This window comes from Mya arenaria, chromosome 12 (assembly GCF_026914265.1).
Source record: "Mya arenaria isolate MELC-2E11 chromosome 12, ASM2691426v1".
NCBI classification, from domain to species: Eukaryota; Metazoa; Mollusca; class Bivalvia; order Myida; family Myidae; genus Mya; species Mya arenaria.
In genome coordinates this window covers 27045452-27067349 of record NC_069133.1, presented here as the reverse complement: position 1 = coordinate 27067349, position 21898 = coordinate 27045452, and the positions used below count along the sequence as shown (strand labels likewise).

The 21898-nt window shown below is 35.8% G+C and overlaps 1 protein-coding gene across 1 annotated transcript; it reads right to left on the bottom strand.

Annotated features, from left to right (window-relative positions):
- Positions 1-1005: 1005 nt before the first annotated feature.
- Positions 1006-21611, bottom strand: LOC128211333 (protein mono-ADP-ribosyltransferase PARP14-like). The gene is made up of 25 exons (XM_052916009.1): positions 21481-21611; positions 19128-19382; positions 17881-17993; positions 15715-17260; positions 15139-15453; positions 14381-14626; positions 14007-14240; positions 13498-13654; positions 13062-13302; positions 12314-12634; positions 12083-12161; positions 11010-11921; positions 10495-10914; positions 10266-10336; positions 9911-10147; positions 8724-8948; positions 8431-8533; positions 7956-8144; positions 7566-7751; positions 7238-7417; positions 6915-7081; positions 6016-6187; positions 5709-5848; positions 4620-4791; positions 1006-4436 (listed from the first exon to the last, which is right to left on the bottom strand). Exons 2-25 carry the CDS (start codon positions 19303-19305, stop codon positions 4153-4155), a joined length of 6888 nt encoding a protein of 2295 aa, XP_052771969.1. The 5' UTR covers positions 19306-19382; positions 21481-21611; the 3' UTR covers positions 1006-4152.
- Between the last annotated feature and the right edge of the window lie 287 nt (positions 21612-21898).

Sequence of the window (21898 nt, the reverse complement as noted above, 5' to 3'; positions counted from 1 at the left end):
TCCTCGCGTCATATATGAAACTGACAGTAAAAATCAAGGTCCAAGACGGTTTATCTCAATATGCATGTATCCTAGCGTCATATATGAAGCTGACAGTAAAAATCACGACCCAAGACGGTTTATCTCAATATGCATGGATCCTAGCGACATATATGCAAATCTCAGTAAAAATCACGGTCCAAGAAGGTTTATCTCAATATGCATGGATCCTAGCGTCATATATGCAAATCTCAGTAAAAATCACGGTCCGAGACGGTTTATCTCAATATGCATAGATCCTAGCGTCATATATGCAAATCTCAGTAAAAATCACGGTCCGAGACGGTTTATCTCAATATGCATGGATCCTAGCGTCATATATAAAAATCTCAGTAAAAATCACGGTCCGAGACGGTTTATCTCAATATGCATAGATCCTAGCGTCATATATGAAACTGACAGTAAAAATCACGACCCAAGACGGGTTATCTCAATATGCATGGATCCTAGCGTCATATATGCAAATCTCAGTAAAAATCACGGTCCGAGACGGTTTATCTCAATATGCATGGATCCTATTATCAAACATGAACATTTCAGTAAAATCACGGTCCAAGACGGTTTATCTCAATATACATGGATTCTACCGTTAGCAATGACTATCTCAGTATTATATCACGGCCCAAGGCGGTTTATCTCATGTTTATGTATGAACCCTTTCGTCATAAATGAATATCTCATACAGAACTTACGGTCCAATGCGGTTTGCCTTGTGTTTATGTATAGACCCTTACGTCATGAATGACAGTAAAACAATCACTCGTCTTTTGGAGGCACATTAAACGGGGTTCCGTACGGCTGAACTACACACTGGCGCACGTTAAAGAATCAGGGAAGCTGTTACCAAGGCTACGTTCTGTCTGTGTATTATGCCTAACAAACCTAACACGACTGAAGCTCTCACTGGGATATGCTAGTGGCGTCGTGACAAACATCCCAGCCTCCCAAATCAACCACAAAACAAAATCGTGACACAAACATTCTTTTAATTAACATATATACATAAGGTATTACATAGCGGATAATTGTTTGATTCAGTGTAACATTGCAATATATTTCACCAAATAAGCACCAAAATTTGTTTTTCAGAGCAGCCAAATTTCAGAAATGACTTCGTAGAAATTGTGCCCAAGCCCTGTTCGCGCTGACGTTTGGTTTAAAATTCAGAGCGGGCTAAAAATTCAAAACAGTGAAACATATCAAAATGTTATTTCACTGTTTAAAACATTAAAATAACTTTTTTCACGGATAAATGTCTAAAAACCACCGAAAAAACATATAATTAATACTCATATCAGTAGTCGTAAACAAACACGAATTCAAACATACATGTTTTGAATGTTTCATTTATAACAAGAGCTCCGCAAAGCGCAGACCAACGCTAGTCTTGAATCTCCCCAGTTACAGAGGCATTAATCAACTATAATTCAAGTGCGTATTTTCTCTGGCAACATGCGTACTAAGTTGTATTCCAATATCTTGAATGGCTTTTGCGTTAAGGCCAAGGTCAAAGGTTGTCCGCTACGACGACGCTAACGCTATCACAACAAGCAGACGAGCTAAATATACATATTATTTAAAACACCGTAGATAACTACATAAATATATTATGGGGGAGAGATAAGTCAGGAGCATAAACCTTTTATCAACAGTCAATCGGAGCACATCGGCCATTTTCCCTCGTCATATGGCGGAGATGACCGAGGTGTTCCGATTGACTATGGTAAGTGAAGCACTCTCAACAATCGTTTGTACCGAATTAAGGGGTATCATGTAAATTGATAACGCTTGTTTCAAATAAGGCAACAAAGGAAGCGTTAAATGGACTTCAAAATGTCAATGTTGTATTATTAATAATTTACATGCATGTCGCAAAACTATGAAATAACGCAACGGTATACAATTGTAGTTGCATTATAACAAGGACAACATTCTTTGTTCGTTTTACCCAAAATCGGAAGTCCCTGAAACGTTTCCATATTCTTAGGATATTTTTCACACAAACTGATTTTTTACGAGAGAATACCCGATCTCAACATCTAATGAACAATGTAAGGCTTTGTTATTTCACATATTTTGTTTTAAAAAACATTCCTTTCTTCATTGCCATGAAAACTACTAATTGTGTTTTTTCTTAAAACGATCACGTAAATTAACATACACAAATATCAATGTCGGATATTGTACAATGCATAATAGTCAATCAAAACGCATGTACAGGTACATGTATATGCATGTTTGTTAAAGCTATAGTATAAGGTAACACACTTCAGTCGAACCCCGTTGGCTCGAACTCCAAAGGACCAGCGAATATACCTCGAGCCTCGGAAAATTCGAGCCAAGCGGAAATACTTCGGTTCAGCATAATGAATTCGGTCCTAAACGTTCACTTCGAGCCAAGCGAGTTCGAGCCAACGGGGTTCGACTATAGTTGTATAACATCAATTATGTACAATGTGGCCATCATCAAACTACAACAGCATAAACAATAAATCAACAACCTTATCAACATCAAAACATCATAAAATAAAAAAATATATGATATATAATAATATATAACAGTTCAGTCATGTTTGACATTTACCAGTTTCTCGATCTTCAAACACGATCATTATGCCACTTATTAATTAGAACTTACGAATTAGTAAAAATAGTAAATATTAGTGTATGCACTTTTGTGTTGGCCAATAAGAATTGAGTATTATTCGATTTTCGCCTGTTTATATTCAATAGAACACTTGAGTTATGACCGAACTCGTTCTACTTTTATCTTTTGCATAAGGTCGGCACTTGTGAAGTTCTATTTAAATGGAAGTTGTTCTGTGTGATAATTGTTTCTTTTTAATAACGCCTGAAGGTAAATTCAGTTGACATATGTTTATGTGGCTTTGGTGCGAGTCGAACCCATCACGCAGTGTCCAATGATGCTAGCAATCAGGAGCCCTCCCGACTGAACTATAGAGAGTTAAATAATTTGATTTTAAACAAATGTTTTGTTTATTGATCCGCAAGCGTGCTATGACTCCGAAATATTTATAAGTCTCGATTCTAATATGTTCACAAAAGTAGTGTTTTACTTTTCAAGTTCTAAAAATAAAAAGCTTAGTTCCGGCTGCACCCTTTTGTCATGCTCTTCTATTTTCTATAAAAGGATTCAACATACAATATTCTACACAAGAGGCACAAACAGCTTGCCAATAATTGTTATTTTTGATCATATAGACATAAATCGCTAGTGTCCTGTATTATGAAGGTACATAATAGTCATCCCCAACAAAATGAGAGGTAACATCATCATCGTGATTCAATGATAACATTGCTGTGATTTATTTCATTCATCAGACATCAAAAACGTTGTAAAATTGACATACTTAATGGGAAATAAACACACTATGCTATATGTTTAGTGTAGAGGGTAAATACACCATCATAAATGCAAATTACTAATATATATTATTTGTTCATGTTCAATTCGAATGGATTGTAATGATAAGGTATCAATATAACACCATTTATCTACTATACACGACACGCAGCAAATCGTTAAAATCGTCATGCCATATGGCACAATAGCTATAGAAAAAATATAGTGGAAACGGTCAATTTGTTCCCAACACACACGTCAATAACTCCACGAAATCCCACCCGAAGAATATTGATGTAGCGATATCGGTTTAATCGTGACTTCCTGTTCTCCCACCCCAGATAAGTAGATCAAACTATTAGCCATGCTGGATTCCCTCATCTTGCCCAGGGGTAAAGATAAAAAGTACTCGTGAGGAACTACTTTCCCTTCACTAAGCTCAAGAGCTCCAGCGAAAAAATACATTTCAAACTTCAGCAGTTCATGTATAATTTTGTTAAAAAACACTAGTCGCTGTTCGAAGAATCCCAATACATGAGAATATACGATTAAAACTTTAATGAGACGAATCATTTCGTGACTTCACTGCAAATACACACGTAGAATACCTAACGATAACCGTAGAGAAACATGAATTATAATATTAGTAACATATGTAAAACATGGTGCAAAGACGGGGATAAGATAGACTGAGCTCCTTTGTGTTTAGTCATAAGTCCATAATAATGGCGTTCTTGATCATAATACAGTTACCGAAATGTAACAAGGAACGTCGGATAAGCTTGTGCATCGTGAAAAATCACGAAGACGCCTGGATTAGCTGTGTTATCAACTACTGAGTCGTATGTCTTATGCGGGTTGTTCGGATCTCCTTTATTAGGTGGTGTCCTTATCGCTCCATGGGACTGAGCATAATCGCCTGTTAATACTTTAGCATAATACATCCGTCGAAAACCCATTTCATCCTGGCCACAGTAGCTCATCGATGTCCCCCCGTCAACGGCAAAATAAACACCTTGTCCTAAACTGGCACCTATTGATGAGAAATAATGTGTGTGTTAAACAAGGCAGACATGTACGTCATTATTTTTAAACTACAATCGAAAGCACATAGCATTGACCTTTATTACACTTGTACTGTTTTTCTACTGCAACACAACCCTACGTGTATACATTTACAAAAACAAAACGATGACCGGCCTAGCCCAGGTCTTACCTGTATTGTAATTTCTGTCAAATCCTTTCTCGTTGATATTTTTGCAAACAGATCCATCCCTTGTCCCGTGCCACAACCAGCGCTCAATAATTCCTGACGATTTTGAGGCTTCGAGTTCACTCTTCTTACCACAGTACTGCATGTATAATGCTGGGTTCTGTATGCGCTCAATCTAGCAACATCATAGAATACTATCACTGATATTTACAATTAGAAGTAACAATAAGGTACAACGTAAGTGTGCAGCAGACCTTATAAAGCAATGAATATTCTTGGCCAATGTATAGTGGCGGATACGTGGTCAAGTGTTAAGACACATGATTTCCGAGCCAGGGGTCGCTACGAACCATCCATCTTTTAGCGGAACATCAAACGAGGGCTCTGTTTATCAATGCTACATATGGGCGTTTGTTAAAGAACAAGATTAGCTCTAAACAGTGTTGCATTGTGTCTGAACACAATGTCCAACAGCCTAACGAGACTGATTCTCTCACTAGGGTCGACTGGAAGACCTCGGTCATTTTCACATTCCATCTCGGATGTATACAATGTCCAAATTCGTTACATTTAATTACGCTACAAGTAGACCGCGTAATAATTTTAATATAGCAGATAAGCCTAAGAACCATGTTTTTAGGTCCGTGCTAAGAACTTTTCTCTTGGAATCTTAATTATTCTATTCAAAAATACATTTGACAAGTAATGAATTTAAACATAGTCATACAAAAAAACACGTTAAAACGCTACCATTAATTAAAATTGTTATTGTTGATTTTACGAACTACTTTTAGTAATGTAAAGTTGTTTTCGATGGAAAATGTCCGAAATGTTCTGACATAATTCAGCTTTTACCGTTGATGGTTAGGTTTGCAACAATAACGTATTGATTGTTATGCTTGCAACAGTAATGTGTTGATAGTTGAATTTGCAACAATATTGCATTGATGGTTATAAGTTTGCAACCGTAATGTGTTTCAGGTATACACTAACATAAAAATATATATGCCATGTAATAAACACCACTCTTGCTAATTGTCGATGATGTTGAAAAAGATATTGCTAAACTGGTATTGTGTAAAAAAGACATACCCGTATTATGTTATAACTCGGTTTCCCTGTCTGTGTTGTAAATGCAAGGGCAACTGTTGCAAAATCACTATCACTCGGTCTAAGAATTTCAACGTGTGGCCTATCTGACAGTTTCATTTTCCAATTGTTCGGGAGCTTGACTGGATTTAACACATAAAATAAAATATTGATAAAGATATAGTTTTAAGTTATAACCGATCTACTAAACTGTATATGATATTTCACAAACGCGTATATAAACTTATTCATGGAAAACAAATATATTCACGAATTATAAAATAAGCGTCATGCAGTCAAGATATCATACTTGTCGTTTTTGCTGTTTCTAAAAGTATTCCTCTTTCGAGCGTCGTCATACGCTTTTCTACTTGTTTGATGGCTTCTTTAGCTGAACCTCCAAAACCATCAACACGAAATCCTCTCCTAGTCTTGGTTATTTTTACATCTAACTTGGTTGCCAAGCCACGAATATCTTTCATCTGCAATGCAAATATGAAAATGGTGGTTTAGTTAGTAAGTGTACTGTATGTGTACAATCAAATACAATAGCACGCCTCAAACATAAATGACGCAACGCCATTGGTCCAGGACTGGTCACACAGTGACCCCATATTTCCATATCGGGTCACTAAATTTATATCGTACCAAAATGGCGCCGATTTCGCTGAATATTTCGATTAATAAATGATGCATTTAAACATGTAAACAGGTCGTCGACGTGATATATAGGTTACGAGGTTAGTAGGTAACCCGATATGGGGATATACGGGGCGCAGGAAACCATATTCCGGATCAAGCTTCACATCGGGAAACCTACTAACCCTGTAACTTATAATATTGTTATATCTGATGATGCATATACAGCTACATCCATCAATCATGAATCAAATAAAAACTCTTTAATGAACTTGTTTAGTGGCACAGAACCGAACTGCTATATGGTACATTTACGAAACTAATATCTTAAGTTTACATCACACACACACAATTGTTTTTTTAATATCAATATTTTGTTCGGAATATTGAAATAAGTCAACGAGTTTAAGAAAGCGTCGGCTGTTAACGGTTTTAGATACTTGTCATACTTTTTTATGTATGGTACTTATTTACACACTCCTATATGCAAATTCATATTTGATATAATGTTTACACGAAAAATGTAAACACGAATTTATTCTATGACAAGTAAAAGTAAACATGTTCAACCTGGGCCTCTCGCACATATTCCATCAAGCTAGCCGGGTAAGACAGCTCGTCAACTGTATGTAGTTTGCTGATGCTCTCCCTGACCATTTCCGCGTTATGAATTGAATCAGTGTAGATGTGAAGGGTAACCGGTGCAACAGTTTCTTCCTTTCTCCATGGCAACGAAACTAATGAATTACAAACATGCAATATTATATCAGTCAAGAATGCCATCTTTATTATACATCTTAGTTTTCTCCAACGAATTAATTGATTAAAAAGTTTAAACATCAAGTAAATTGCTCAGAACTTTCAAATTGATGAACAAACATCTCTAAACATACACAAAGGTTTTTTGCTTGTCTGCGCCTGTATGGTCGATGTGAACTGCTCCACCATGGCAGTGTCGTAGAGAACGATCCGCATAGTTTTCAAACATCCCTTGGTATATCCCTTCTCTACATATTGTTTTAGTGATTCGTAAAAACATTTCGCCATCACATCCACACCTTGACCTTTGCCCCCTGAAAATATTGACCAATGTTATAACATCAATTACTACATTAATTGAAATTCAAATTATAGATAAATACATTTTCTAGCTCTAACAATATAAAAAGAATATGTAATGCTTTTAAAATTTCGAAATGTTCTAAATTCAGTGTTTGCTACCTGTTCCAAGTGCTGGGAAAGCGATTGAATTTAGCCCCAGGATTTCAGCTTCCTGCAAACATTTGATGATAGAATCTTTCCAACCGTTCGCACTGTTTCGCGCACGAACATGGATGATCTTTTGACACATGAGCTTCCCAGCTGTTGTTACAACAATACCCTCTTTGACGATCCTTTCTCTGTTGCCTAAACAATAGAACATCAATGGATATTTCTCAGGTGTAGTTATAACTTGTATATATCGAAAGTTAACGAATTCCGATCTCACTGTTATCTCATTATCTTACCGTTACAATTTGGAATTCATTTCCAGCGCAACAAGTAAAATATTGAATGTTATACATAAACTAGATACGGAACATTTCGTTCTTTGCATTATTCAACACATACCTGCCTGAAGACATTCTAGTTGAATTCCTGCCCCAGCAGCTTCTAAAATGGCTTTTGATACCAGCCCAAGTGAAAGATTTAGCTTTTCAAGAGTGCTATTAACAATGGCTCCCGTAGTTTGTCGTGTTATGTCTTCCTGAACAATTTCAAGTGCCACGTTCCCAACTGTCATTGCCGATCTGCCTCTTCCTGTTTAAAAATCGATTTGGAAACATTATGTACACACTGTTTTGCACAACCACCACGTAAGGTTTACATCGCTGTTAAATTATGCTTAATAAGATTTATGACGCGGAAATTTGTTTACACCAAAAACGATTGACAGATGCAGGGACCTTTTATGGAATTTCTGCATACACATCAACCATAACAATTTGAAAACAAATATATGTATTTAGAACAAGTTCACAAAATTACAGCTGAAACTACAGCAACAAGCCCTTTAGTCCAACAATTGAACGAACGTAAGACAGACCTCTCTCATATATCGTCTCGTCGTGTTGTGGTATGTGTTTGCTTGCTCGGACGGAACCTCTCCTAAACCCAGAAGAGTGTGCTTGATGTTCGCTGTTGAATGCCTGAAATGTCATAGGGATAATTTATACAAACATTTCACAAGATTTGTTTTGAATACATCGACCAGAATTACAAAATACATTCCCTTAGCACCAATCTTTAAGCGGTCTTCATTTTTATAAGTCTTATGAACAATGCATGTTGAGGCATATAATAATAATAATAATAATAATAATAATAATAATAATATACCTTTATTGTGTCAGTGTCTCCTGACCAAATGACGAAATAAACTTTTTTTATTCTTCTTTCGTGTGCACTGTTAAAATAAGTTTGGACTGCATCAAACATTGTTTCAGCCACTACCTCAATTGGATATCCCAGAGCTGGACCAGTACCGAGTGCCGGAAACGCGATCGAGCGTGCTTTTATTTTGTCGGCATCCTCGAGGCATTTTGAAACAAACTTGTGAAGAATCTGAAACAAAAGATACACTTTTCAATACTTTGAATTCAAACATCTTTGATAATTATTGCTCGTTGCTGAATATCCATCATCTTGTGATGTACATGAACAATTATAATAAAATCATTCGCAACTTGTATGGGATTTCGATGACAAGTATTATCATTTTGTGTATAAATTAGGGGAAGATAAGAAAGCAATTTAATAATAATAATAATAATAATAATAATGCACTGCAGTATGTAACAACGTTTTATTACGTTCCGCAGTTGCCATGTTGTTTTGGATAAACGATAGAACGACCTTGAAATAAAGTGCTCAAAAGTGTCCATTCCTGTGCAATGCTTAATTTTCAATGTTTAAAGTTGTATTCAATGTCTTCAGGTAATGTCTGGGTTATGCTACTGGCAAACTTAAAAAGAAAATCAAGTACCGAGAGAGATACTACTTAAAGTTACATTCAATTCCTTCCATTAATTTCGAAGTTATTATTTGTACACACAGTTTAAAGAACAGTTTAAGTTCAACCGTACAAGAGGATTTATCTCTGCAACACTTAGCAAATAGTTGTAATAATCCTTGCGTGTACAAAAGGTGGTATTCTCATATATGTTCAATGTTTCAATTAGTTCCCTTAAATAATTCTTGAGTAATTGACTTGAGTTTACACTATAAAAACGAAAATAACTCTGCAACAACATGCCCCGGATTTATCATTTTTCCAAGTTCAACGACTTCCATTTAACTTACATATCTAAATCCAAAAGGTTTACCAATTTCTTCATTTAGCTTTAGAGTTCTGTTATAAAAAGAGTACTGCAAAAAGCAGTAAACACCCCTTCCAGAAAAGGGGAGAAATAACAATGCCAAAAAGTTTGTCTTCCTTGGAATACGAATAATGATACAACAGAACGTATGCCTCCCCTCGTCTAAGTGAATATATACATAATTATATATTACTTAGGATCACTTACCGCTACTGATTGACCGCTACCCCCGTCCCAAGATGGCAGCATGCCGTGAAAGATTACTTTGCAGGTCCTTAATTGACCCGCAGTTGTAACAGCCACTTGACCGTAACTGATACCCTCTGTGTAGTTTTTCGCACACTCGTCTTGTACATCCTGCCCGGCAGCTGCTAGCAACTGCCTTGAAACTCTTCCAACTCGCATGTCTAAATATTTGTTGGTAGAGTTGACCAACACGTCCGCCTAAAATTATCAATGTACATTATCTAATTTGATAATATATTAACATCTTTTTCATGCCAGATATTGAATTTTAACATAACTAAACAAAATATATTATACTGTTAACGCATGAACCTACCGTTTGTGATACAAGAGTACCGACTTTTATTTCTATTCTCGATTCCGTTCTGGGCCTGTCGGGATCGGGATCTGTAAAAAAAAAGAATATACTTCACTACAATAGACTGCTTACGTAGTTAACTATTTACAAAAGCTCTATCATTTTTGTGTCGATCGCTTATAATGGCACTAGCAAATATATTTAAATAATTGTTCAACGACACATCGCGCAGTGTCAAAACCAATACCTCGTTTTCGAACTGCGGTAGGCTCAGCAAACACTTGTAGGAAAGTATCTCTTGTTTCAGGCTGAATGTCGCAGATGGTTATCTTTTCAATCAACGTCTTATCATTTTCACGCAGATACTTCTTAATTGCGCTGACTGTGATCATAGCAGCAACTTGAACTGGGAATTTATAAGTCCCTTTTCCAATTGGTGGGAAAACGATCGATGTATAACGGTGTTTATCAGCCGTTTCAAGAACATTAAAAACGGTGCTTCCCAATAGTTGTTTCTCTGTTTGTGATTGCGTTTCATAAATGGGCGTCACGGTGTGCAAAATTGCCTTGTATCTTAAGTTCCCGGCAGTAGTGTTCAGTACATCCCCGTAAGATAATGTTCGTGTTCGTGATATTTGATCACATTCAAGCTGAATCTTGTAGCCACCTAGTAATATTACAAGTACAGTGTAATGGTAAACACAATTACATACTTATAAATAAATCAGCTAAATAGGAAAATAGGAATGTTAAGAAACCTACCACATCGAATGATGTTTCCTCCAAGACCAATCGAGTACTTGAGCGTTTTAAAGCACGGGCAAACAAGAGCATCTGCCGTCATTTCTAGCAAATCTCCCTCGACGTACGAAACTGTACATTTGCCTTCTTTGAAACAGGATAACACCTTCGACACAACAGCAGTTGTACTCCTTCTTTTGCCATCTACTTCCAGCCTAATAATGCAGTTATGTTTGAATTCAACCTCTCTTATTGCGCTTTTACCTGACGTACTCTCTACAAACGTATCAAAACCGGGTATTTCGATTTTCAAATCCTTTTCAGTGACAGAGTCAATCAGTTCTCTGACTTTTGTGATAACTGCCCTGCAGCCATCTTTTTTCCCCCTGACTCGAAATCCATTTGATACCTTTTCATCAACAGCCTGAATTGTTACATTCAATCGCGAATATTGCCGTTCAATATTTTCTATTTCTTTCTTTTTGTAGTTGAATATGTACAAATATTTTCCAGAGCTTCCTGCGTCAACAAATTCAGTAACCTCTTTACTTGAATCCAGGAAAGCGTGTAACTGGCGCTGGATTTCCCCAAGCAAGCCATCGACATCAGTTACTGAATAAACAATCTCATTATCGTTGAGAAGAAATTTCAAAAGTCCAACATGCTCTCTCTCCAACTTTGCAATAAAGGTCCTTCCTTCGTCCGTGTAAAGCGTTTCTGTTGCTGTCGTCCTACTCATGTGGTTTTCAGACAATGTGTTTTGTAGTATACTTATGCATTTGTCAAGCGACTCTCCTGTGTCACTATACATGAACAGTGTAACTTTTCTAAACACATCCCATACCCCGATTAGCTTCTGTCTTGAGAACTGTTTCTTTATAAAATCTCTGGTTTCCTTAGCAAACAACATGTCAAAGCTCAACTTCGTATAACCTGGTAAAGAAATTGTAGATCTAATACTATAAAGAACCACAATTGGCATGTGTAGGATTTAACGTTCATCGGAAATCCGTTAATAGGGACCTACCCTTTATTTGCAAGTGAATGCATCCTTGCGTAAGACAAGAGTATATAGAGAACAATTATGTAATTACCTTCAACTTTTTTCTTTTTTAACCCCTTGATAATTGAAGTTATACGTTCAAACGCCGCATCAACATCCTTTCTGAATCCCTGAAAACGTAATTGTTAAAATTAGATCAATATGGCATACATTCAATTGTTTCTGATAATATAAAATGAAAGTTATAATATGTTAATTCCAAATAATTCATCGATGACGTTTATTCCGTAATAAATAACAGAATTAACCAAAACATTCATACCTTCAAAACGACTTCCCTTTCCGCTCCATCAATCTGAATTTCAAGGTCAGGTATATTGGGCTTCTTATCGATTCTAAGAGCCCGCATCATCGTCATTTCAAAGTGCCGTAATTTTATCACCTTTGTTACGGTCTCGTTGCTCATTTCCAACTCATCCTCGAGCTTGGCTATTACGTTCCTAATCTGTGCTTCTAATTTAAGCACTTCGTTTTTCTCGCCCACAATAACAACGGAAGACGCTTGTTTGTCTGGAAACAATGCCACCGCTTCAGGTCGATTAACAGTCAAACCATGGAAAGCTCGATTTGCTATCTGCCATATCTACAAACAGTATTTATAATGATGATATCATGCCTTAATGATTTGTGTGCAAATGTTTTTGAAAGTTTGATACACATATTGATTTTTATATTGTTACGAACCGAACGATAACAAACGAACTACTTATTAACGTATATATATATATATATATATATATATATATATATATATATATATATATATATATATATATATATATATATTGTATTCAATCTAAGAGTATATCATTCACTTGAAGCAGATTTTGGATATCTCTTTAAAAACAATTAGTTCTGAAATTATTTAGTGTATCGTTATCCATTTATCTTAGCTATAATTCCTAAATAATAATGTATGTTATTGTTGTTCTTGAATACTTATTGCATTTGATACAAATATTATAAATATAAAGCGGACTATTTCTTCCTTTACAAACTAATGCGTCTACCTCACAGGCAATGGGTCGTGTATTGGCTATGATATTTTCGCGGAACCAGTTGACGCAAGACGTGCTGTTATCCTGCCAATCGCTTATTTTCTTTCGAGCGTCTTTGTCTTTAACATCTATGACACATTTGATGAGCAGCGTGTCGCCTTCTGTTTCGTCTGATACCCAATTGAGTTCTGCGTCAATGGTCTTTAAACGTTGTTCGAGTTCAGATTTGTATTCCTTGGACCTCCGTAGGAATCTAAACAAATATGCCAATACATACATGTAAAAAAGTAAAGCCCTAATTGCGAGAGCACTGCATATATATGACGTAAATGTCTGGCCAGACAAACAACATACACACACAAATCTTAAATAATATTATGAGCATATCATTTCGACAACCTAAACCATCTAGATGAATCAACATATACATGAGCAGCTTTGCTCTTACCTCATTACATAGTTATCCAGGTCTGTAACACTGTAAGGTGGAGGAAGTGTTATAACTGACGATTTCTCCAAATCAATGCATGGGTAGTATAACGATACCTCAAGGTCACAACCATCTAGTTTGTGGGCAAAAGCCGGTTTACATACTCTTTCCGCATCTGTGGAATGTAATGATGAAATTAATCCATTCATTTTTAGCAAATTGGTACAGTTATGATACTGACAATTTAAACATAAACATATGATTCTGAGCATTATCCACAACTTTATACAATCTAACGCAGGCGGAGAAGTTATTGTGTAACTTCATTTTAAAGACACTGCAAACCCATAAAGGATGCCACATTTTTTTGTTTTATATCATTACCTTTGAATTATTCTATAATTTACATTAATTATAATTGTTTGTTAAGCGATTGCGTAATTTATTTTCTTAATAAGATATAGTTCCTATCACTTTTGACTCTCGTCGACAAATGCAAAATAATGTATGAAACTTTTAATTCATACCTTCCCGTTTCTTAAAAGTAACGATGTAAGCGTCATTCTGAGAGTGTTTTTCGACCGATGTAACATCTCCACCTTGACTTCTTCTTTTGTTTTCGAAGTAATATAAAAGACCTTCTTCTGATTTTTCTCCATATCCACTTACGAGAACTGCCCGAGATTCCTCGACGTCAAACACGTCCCAGAATTCCCCATCACATGCACGTTCTAAACATATTTTTCTAGCACGTTCTATATCTAAAAAATAAAACAATACCTGTCAACAGTATAGTTATCTAATGATGAATTTATAATTCAATTCTCTACACATTTAATCGACTGGCATTTGAATAAATTGACTATATGTATTGGAAAAACAATCATATATTAATTTGTACCTGGAGGTGATGAAAATGTTAACAAAGCTGTGCCAGGTGTAACACCTCGCTCGATTTGATGTGGAGCAATTTTCAATCGAGCTTCACAAAATAATTCAATGCTCTCATCAGTTGTTGAATCGGATACACCCTTAACGAACATTTTTAAGGGGTCTTTTGGAGTAGGGATATATTCGCACACGTCAATTTTACTTTTCCGAAAATATATTCCATCCGTTTTAGACTTCTTTAACACTGACAAGGCAACTGAAATAGAAACAAAAACTAACGATGAATGTGTAGAACAGCCATGGAATAATGTATTTAAAGGTGCACTCTTACTCCCAAATAAAATTTACCATAATTAATAATATTGTTTTAATATTCCAAAAAGGATGAATAATGTCGAAAACAAAGGTTCTTATGAAGGATACCGTGTTTAATTTGAGAGAAATGCGCATAAACACGGTATTTCTACTTTATGAGACTTAAGTAGACTAGAGTAAATCTTGAAGCATTCACCAATCATTTCTTATTTTTGCGCTTTCTGCTATTAAATACACTGTTACAATCTTGATATCTGTAATTAATATTTTCCATAAATGCATTATTAAGTAAGTAGTTAAAGGTTTATCAGTCAAAAATGATGTTATACTTGTGTATGTATTGATTTTAATAAGAGTGTCACTTTACACATGTACACGTTAAAGAGAAACAGGCAAAAACACAATTTTCTACAATCCTTAGTTATAATATACGATAGTTGTAATATTAATTACCTTCAAAACTTTTGAACTCAATGATTACTTTTCCATCTTTGAATTCTATCTTTTGAATGTCTCCTCCTCCGGAACGCTTCTTGTTCTCGAAAAACAGCTCAATATCTTCCACAGAGACATTCTGATCTATACCCGAAACCACAATAAAAGCATTTGGAGGTGGTGTTAATTCGTCTGTTTCTTCGAAAATTCTCAATTTTTTTCTTGGTATTGGAAGTGTAGGTGGTTCCTTCTTTGCGGTTGGACTCGAAACTAGGTCATGGACAGTAGGTTTAGTGACGGAGCTTGCCATTTCTATTTCGTCGTAGATGTGTTCTGGAAAGGAAAATGACTTCTGAGAAGTATAATATCTTAATTATGTCACGAAAGGCTCATTTACTAAATTCGAAAAATATTAACACGCAATATTGAAAGTATGAACAACGACGTTATAACTCCTTGTGTGTTGTCACATTTGTATCGCTTAGTTTTAGTTATACAAATGACTAGGCGAATGTTAATATTATACTATGAACATATATGCTAGTGTTACCAACTTAAAAAAAAACGTTTATCGAATAGCCCGGATTTTATTACCTTCATCATCTTCATATTCGGGAACGACAGGTGTCAACTTCGAATACTCTTTTTCCTTAACATCACCTGACTTTGGTATGGGTACCTTTGGTTCTGATATAGGGGAACTAACGTCTTTTGTAGGTGACGGAGGATAGTCGTAAAAATCCTTCTTGTCTGTCTCCACACGTGCTTTCTCGGCGTTCAGTTTTGTTTGATTTAACTCTGTGGTTTTGAGGTTGTGAGGATCGGTCGTGTTGTATGAAGCAGGATTAAAATGCACATTATAAAGTGGATGCACATAATGTCCCGGATATTCAGGAACACCCTCAGCTGTCGATGGAACTGTTGCATCTGTTGACGCATTTGCTCCTTGAGGGATGTAATGGAATGGTACATACATATAAGCGCCCTGTGCTTGGGGTGGTATGTATCCGGGAGTATATGATGAAGTTGGCATTGGATAAACAGGCATTTGACCATGCGTAGAAGGATGATAAACCGGCGGTTGGTACATCACAGGAAATGGATACTGCAACATATGTGATGCATGTTCAGTTTGAGCTGGTTGAGAAAACTCAGTGGCTGAATTTTGTGCGGTATTGGTTGTGTCATCCAATGATTTGTTACCCTTCTTGTGACATTCAGACAGGCTTGTATCCATTTCCGCGTTTTTCATCACATCTTTTGTTTCGTGCACATTCATTGCAGTTTCCATATTTGTATCATCTCCTGCTGAAAACAGGTCAGCTGACCGAATGGACTCAGTCAAGGACTTTGGTTTATCTTTTGATTGGGCATTAGCAGCACCAAACGTTTCGTCGGATGGCACTGAAGCCTTTAATTCAATCATCTCTCCTTCATTTTTCCGCTCGCCTACTGTAATAAACTCATTGTCGCTGTCACTTTTATCGATATTTTCCTCAACGAATTGCTGCTCGCTAAATTCATCTTTATTTTCATTTGTTTCTGAGGATTCCGCTTTGGACACAATCTTTTCATCATCTCCTGCTGAAAACAAATCAGCTGACCGAATGGACTCAGTCAAAGACTTTGGTTTCTCATGCGATTGGGTATCAGATGAACCGAACATATCGTCGGATGGCATTGACTCCTCTGCGTTGGTCATATCACTTTCATGTTTTCGTTCGCCCACTTTAATGAACGCATTGCCGTTATCATCACTTTTATCGACATTTTCTTCCATTATTTGCTCCTTGCTTGACCCAGCTTTCTCTTCACTTTCTGGTGATTCCGCTTTGGACAGACTCGATTCCCTACCTGATCGAAACAGGGAACTGGAAGAAAAGCTAGTTGTGTAATGGTCTTTTTCTTCTTCTGCAGCAGGGATGTCCTCATTTGGTTTAACTTCTGCCGGATCCAATGGATTGATGTACACTTTTTGCATTGATGCAAATAAATCGTCTGTATCATAAGAAGCAAACTGTTCTGTTTCTTGAACACCCATTCGAACATCGGATGCTATAACTACTGGATCATCGTCAAGCAAACTGCTTTGAAGCACTTCCCATTCATCTTCAGTGTTCTTCGTTACATCACCAACGTCCTTAGACCATTTAGAAAATATGTAATACATATATGTGTGCAGTACTGCACATGTAGCAACGGTAATCTAGTCATTTTCTGAGCTATGTTTTTGAAAGTGAACATAAACTTATATTCAAATGAAGTTCAGTATTTCAGAAATGTTTCTGTATGTTTGTGCGTGTCATGTATTCATATTTTTATTTTTTTTATTTTAACTTGCTGAGAATATGAGTACCTCTATGGTATCACTTGTTTGATGTATCTAATAGATTCGACAGAAAAGCAGAACCTTGACCAAAGAATAAACTACTATGACTGACTAGATTATTGCAATGCTCTTTAAAGGCGCACAAAATATGTTTATGAAAAAACATGTTGTTGTTTTTATATATGTGTTTAATGCATTATTATGTTTATCTCATTTGACTTAAATGCTAAAAACAAAATAATGCATATCATTTAGGTACGGATAAAAACATATTAGCGATATGTTGTTGCTTATTCAATGGGGAGTAGGTATTAATCAAAACAATATTTTTAAAGGCTTATTTTTTAATCATATAAATTAAACATGATAATGCATAAAAGTTTACAATCTATACTGTACGCCTTTAAATCGCCAAATGCTATCTTTCAAACCTGTAGCCAGTGATCAGGGACAATGCACTCCGAACAGAGGTCTGTGGTAACCTTCGTTTCAATTCCATGGTACCTCCAGCGATAGGACTTGTCGTCTAGGCAAAGTTTAGCATCTGCATAAAAAAGAAATATCACAATACATGCAGCCGGATTTTAGTACATCAAATTCCTCAACATCTGTGACAGCTTCCATCTTGATTGTCTTTGTCTGTGTGTGTATACCACGTGATAAATTACGTCATATCCGCTATGTTGGAAGGCAACATTATGCTTAAGATAAAGACTTAAATAAATTTATCACGTGGTATACACACTGATTTATCCCATTTTGACATTTTACACGGTTCAAATCATGTCACAACGTTGGTGGTGTAAGTATTTGGTGTCTAACATGCTTCAAACAATAAACCTTAAGTCTGAAATCTTAAAAAGCACGATTAAACTTCATAAATAATGGCAATTAGACTTGAAAGTTTGATGTGACCCAGTTCTATGAGGACACCACGCCCCTACTTACCAACATTTGGATGACTGATCTACCAAAAATATGTGCTTTTATAAAATGAACTAATCCATTGTATCATTTAAAATCGAACATCGAGTGAAAGGTCCGATAATTCCTATAACCATAGAACCAAACAAGAAATCTTATGTTGGTGGTTTTTAGTTTAGACATATTTGATGTTTGCAATGACCAAGTTCCGTTGCTAGTAGTTTTTTTGCTACTAAGTTTGCACCCGATTTTTTTCTATACGAGTTTATCAAGGTCTGCCAGCGCCTGATGGCTGCATTATGGCTTGGCCACGTCTAGATGCCACCATGACCTAAAGTGTGTTTAAATGCCGTAAGTGGAATGAGAAAGAAGTGACTGCATGCCAAGATATAATAAGACTTTATGAAACAGAGTGAGGTGCAAGAGAGTGCGATACTATAGCTCTTTGCAAAGATTGCTATTAGTTCTTTAACGTACTCTTTGTGAAGAATTTAACGTGCTCTGTGTAAAGAACCGAAACACGTACCATTTTGCAAGTACATTTACAAGCCTTTTAATGCCGAGCGCTTGGCAAGTGAGTAACTGATAGAATTGTTAACGTATTTTTGTACTACGCGGCCGGGGTTTGAACCCGCTACCTTCCGCACCCGAAGCGAACCCTCTATTACTGAGCTATCGGGGCAGTCAGTTTGCACCCGATGAACTATTTCAGCTATATACAATCAACTATTTCATCAATTATATTTGTATATACCTTCTTCGCTGTCAAATAGAACGACCCATCGCACGTCGCGATCGTCCACTGGGTATCTATCAATTTCTGTGTAAGCTGTCGCGTGTCCAACGTCGTCGAGAAATCTTCTGACGTCGACTTCACTTGATTCTGGTGGAAGATTTTTCAAGACGACGCACCGCCCAATGACAGCCTCCATCTACACGGCTTTCAACGGCGGCAATTTGAAGTTTATTTTAATAGTTCATTGTCTTCAACACAGCAAGTCTATGTTGGCTGAAATGCAAAAAAATAACAACAAATAATCAAAAGGTACACTGACTATCATCGTGATATAACTTTATTTACAAAGCTATACTCATTCTTGATAAGCTCAATAATAAATCATTAAACAAACGTACCTAAAGGATCGCGTTCGCAAGTTTTATACTGGCGACATTTGTATTGTTTTGTTTTTTAAATTGATTTATAATACATGTTTTATACAAACACTAAGCAGCTGTTCGTGTGAATGAAATTGATTTTAACCGTTTATTAAGGTAATCCATCCATCATTAATGAAACAAAACTGCTGTTTGTTCATTTGAGTTTATCAAGCAGCCGTGACGATACCACGACTTAAATTATGTTTAAATGCCGTAAGTGACATGAGATAGAAGTGAATATAATCCCCAGTAAAATCCAGGTATTATAAGACACAGAGAGATCCGGTTACGATACTCTAGCTCTTTGCGAAGAGACCGCTTGGTTCTGTAACATGTTAGGTGCTGCGTACACCATCTTTCTAGTACTACCCCTTAAATGCCAGCGCTTACTAAGCTACTAGTACCATATTTTGACGTCGTTCGGTTTAACTTGGTCGGGGTTTGAACCTGCGACCTGCAACATCCGAAGCAAACATTCTTCCACTGAGCTATACGTCGGTAAAAGTGTGTGGTTTTTTTTAACTTTTAAAAGAAACAAAATGTAAAGTTTAAATGTTTTCCAAAGTGTTCATTAACCGCTTTTTTAATATTAGACATTATATCATTTAAGAAACAAATTGATAAAATTGCTAAATAAATCATTGTAAATTTTTTTTAGTACATTCCTTAAATAAACCATATATCACAATAGTTAATTCAAAATGTAATCGATGTAATAACAATATATTAGGTAAATCAGTATAAACAAACATACAAATAATCTCGATGTTTATATCTAAAGTGCACTAACACAACTTTGTTTACTAAAGATGGATGGCTTACCTTGAATGCAGTAGCTTTTAGATTTATATATAAAAGGATTATTTTTGTCACAACAAGCAAACCATCGTTTTGCTTTAAAGCTGCACTCTCCCAGATATACCATTTTTACAATTTTTTTTTATCTTTTGTCTTGGAAAGTGCAATCTTTTGCGTGAATATCTGCAAACCAATGATATAAGATTGATGACAAACAAATCAGATCGTAGATTTTCATATTTCCGTTCGAAAAAAAAAGTTGTCAAAACGTTCAATCTGTGAGAGTGCAGCTTTAACTTCTGATTAATACTCCATGGTAGCCACCAGTTTAAATTGATCGTTTATTTACACAATTTAGTGTTTATATGTCACATCATATTTACCAATACTCTTTGTACTAGTAAAATCCAAAGGGGCACGTAGTGTTGTTATGCCACACCCCTATGACAACGCCTCCCCCCCCCAAAAAAAATAAATAAAAAAAATAAATAAATAAATAATAATATAATGAAAATAAATAAAATAAAATAAATAACTATGGGGGAACTGTAACAAGTAATTAATCTTTTGGACTAGTAATTACTAATAAGAATTATATTGTTATACTATTATTCTATTATCAGGGGTGTGGCATAGCAACGCACCCTGTCCCTGTGGTAAAATCTACAAAAACATGATGCATAGTTATAGGAGGATAGGTGAGCGATTAAAGGCCTTAAACGTACTCTTGGAACAAAATATAAAATCATATTTCATATACCCTGACATATGAATCAGAAATAGGCATCCATAGATATTGACGAAGTATGCAATTTGATTGGGTCTCAAATCCCTACCAGTGGTACGCTCATGGATCAGAAAATAAATCGAATAAAACTTACTTTCTTAGTACTGATACACTTACGATAAAATAATAATAACATGAACCATCAAATGTTAAAGAGACAGATTTTCAATACAATTTTATTACCTAGTTTCAAAATAGAATAATCCAACCGATTTAATCATGGGGAGTATATGCAGTTTAATAACATAATTTAAAATATTGATCAGTACAAACTCGTTATAAAAATGAGTTTTTGTTCCTTATCAATACAAATGTTCTAAAATGTAAGCAAATCAAAGCTTTATTTTAGTACAAATGTACTTACCGAGGTAGATTATCACCTAGTTCAGTTAGATACCACAAATAGCGAAATGGTTGATTAATGTTTTACGTTTTATCCAAATTTTAGTTTAACTTATAAACAACGGAAATGTCTACTTTCGATTTTGAATTCATCATCCGGGTTGGAGGATTAGTCTCCCTTTTCCAATCGGTTATTACCGCTCTATCGTTTACTATTATGCAAGTTTACATCTGGTTTATAATTTACGTGCAGCCTTAGACATTATACATGTATCTCAAATACGTATAGGATTTTTGTACTGTGCATATTTGTGTTTATACTAATGCATTTTATAGACTAGTTTTTATTTTGTTCCCGTCACCGATGAATATCATAAGCACGAGCGGATCCGGATGGGTGGATGGGAATGTGACGTGTATGTGTGTCAATATCAATATCG

What these genes read in the sequence shown, in the direction of transcription:
- LOC128211333 (XM_052916009.1), bottom strand. Translation starts at nt 19,305, where the DNA reads ATGGAGGCTGTCATTGGGCGGTGCGTCGTCTTGAAAAATCTTCCACCA. An exon ending in AACATTTTCATCACCTCCAG is followed by an intron (nt 14,241 to 14,380) that starts GTACAAATTAAT and finishes TTTATTTTTTAG; the next exon opens with ATATAGAACGTGCTAGAAAA. An exon ending in ACTAGAATGTCTTCAGGCAG is followed by an intron (nt 7,752 to 7,955) that starts GTATGTGTTGAA and finishes TCTATTGTTTAG; the next exon opens with GCAACAGAGAAAGGATCGTC.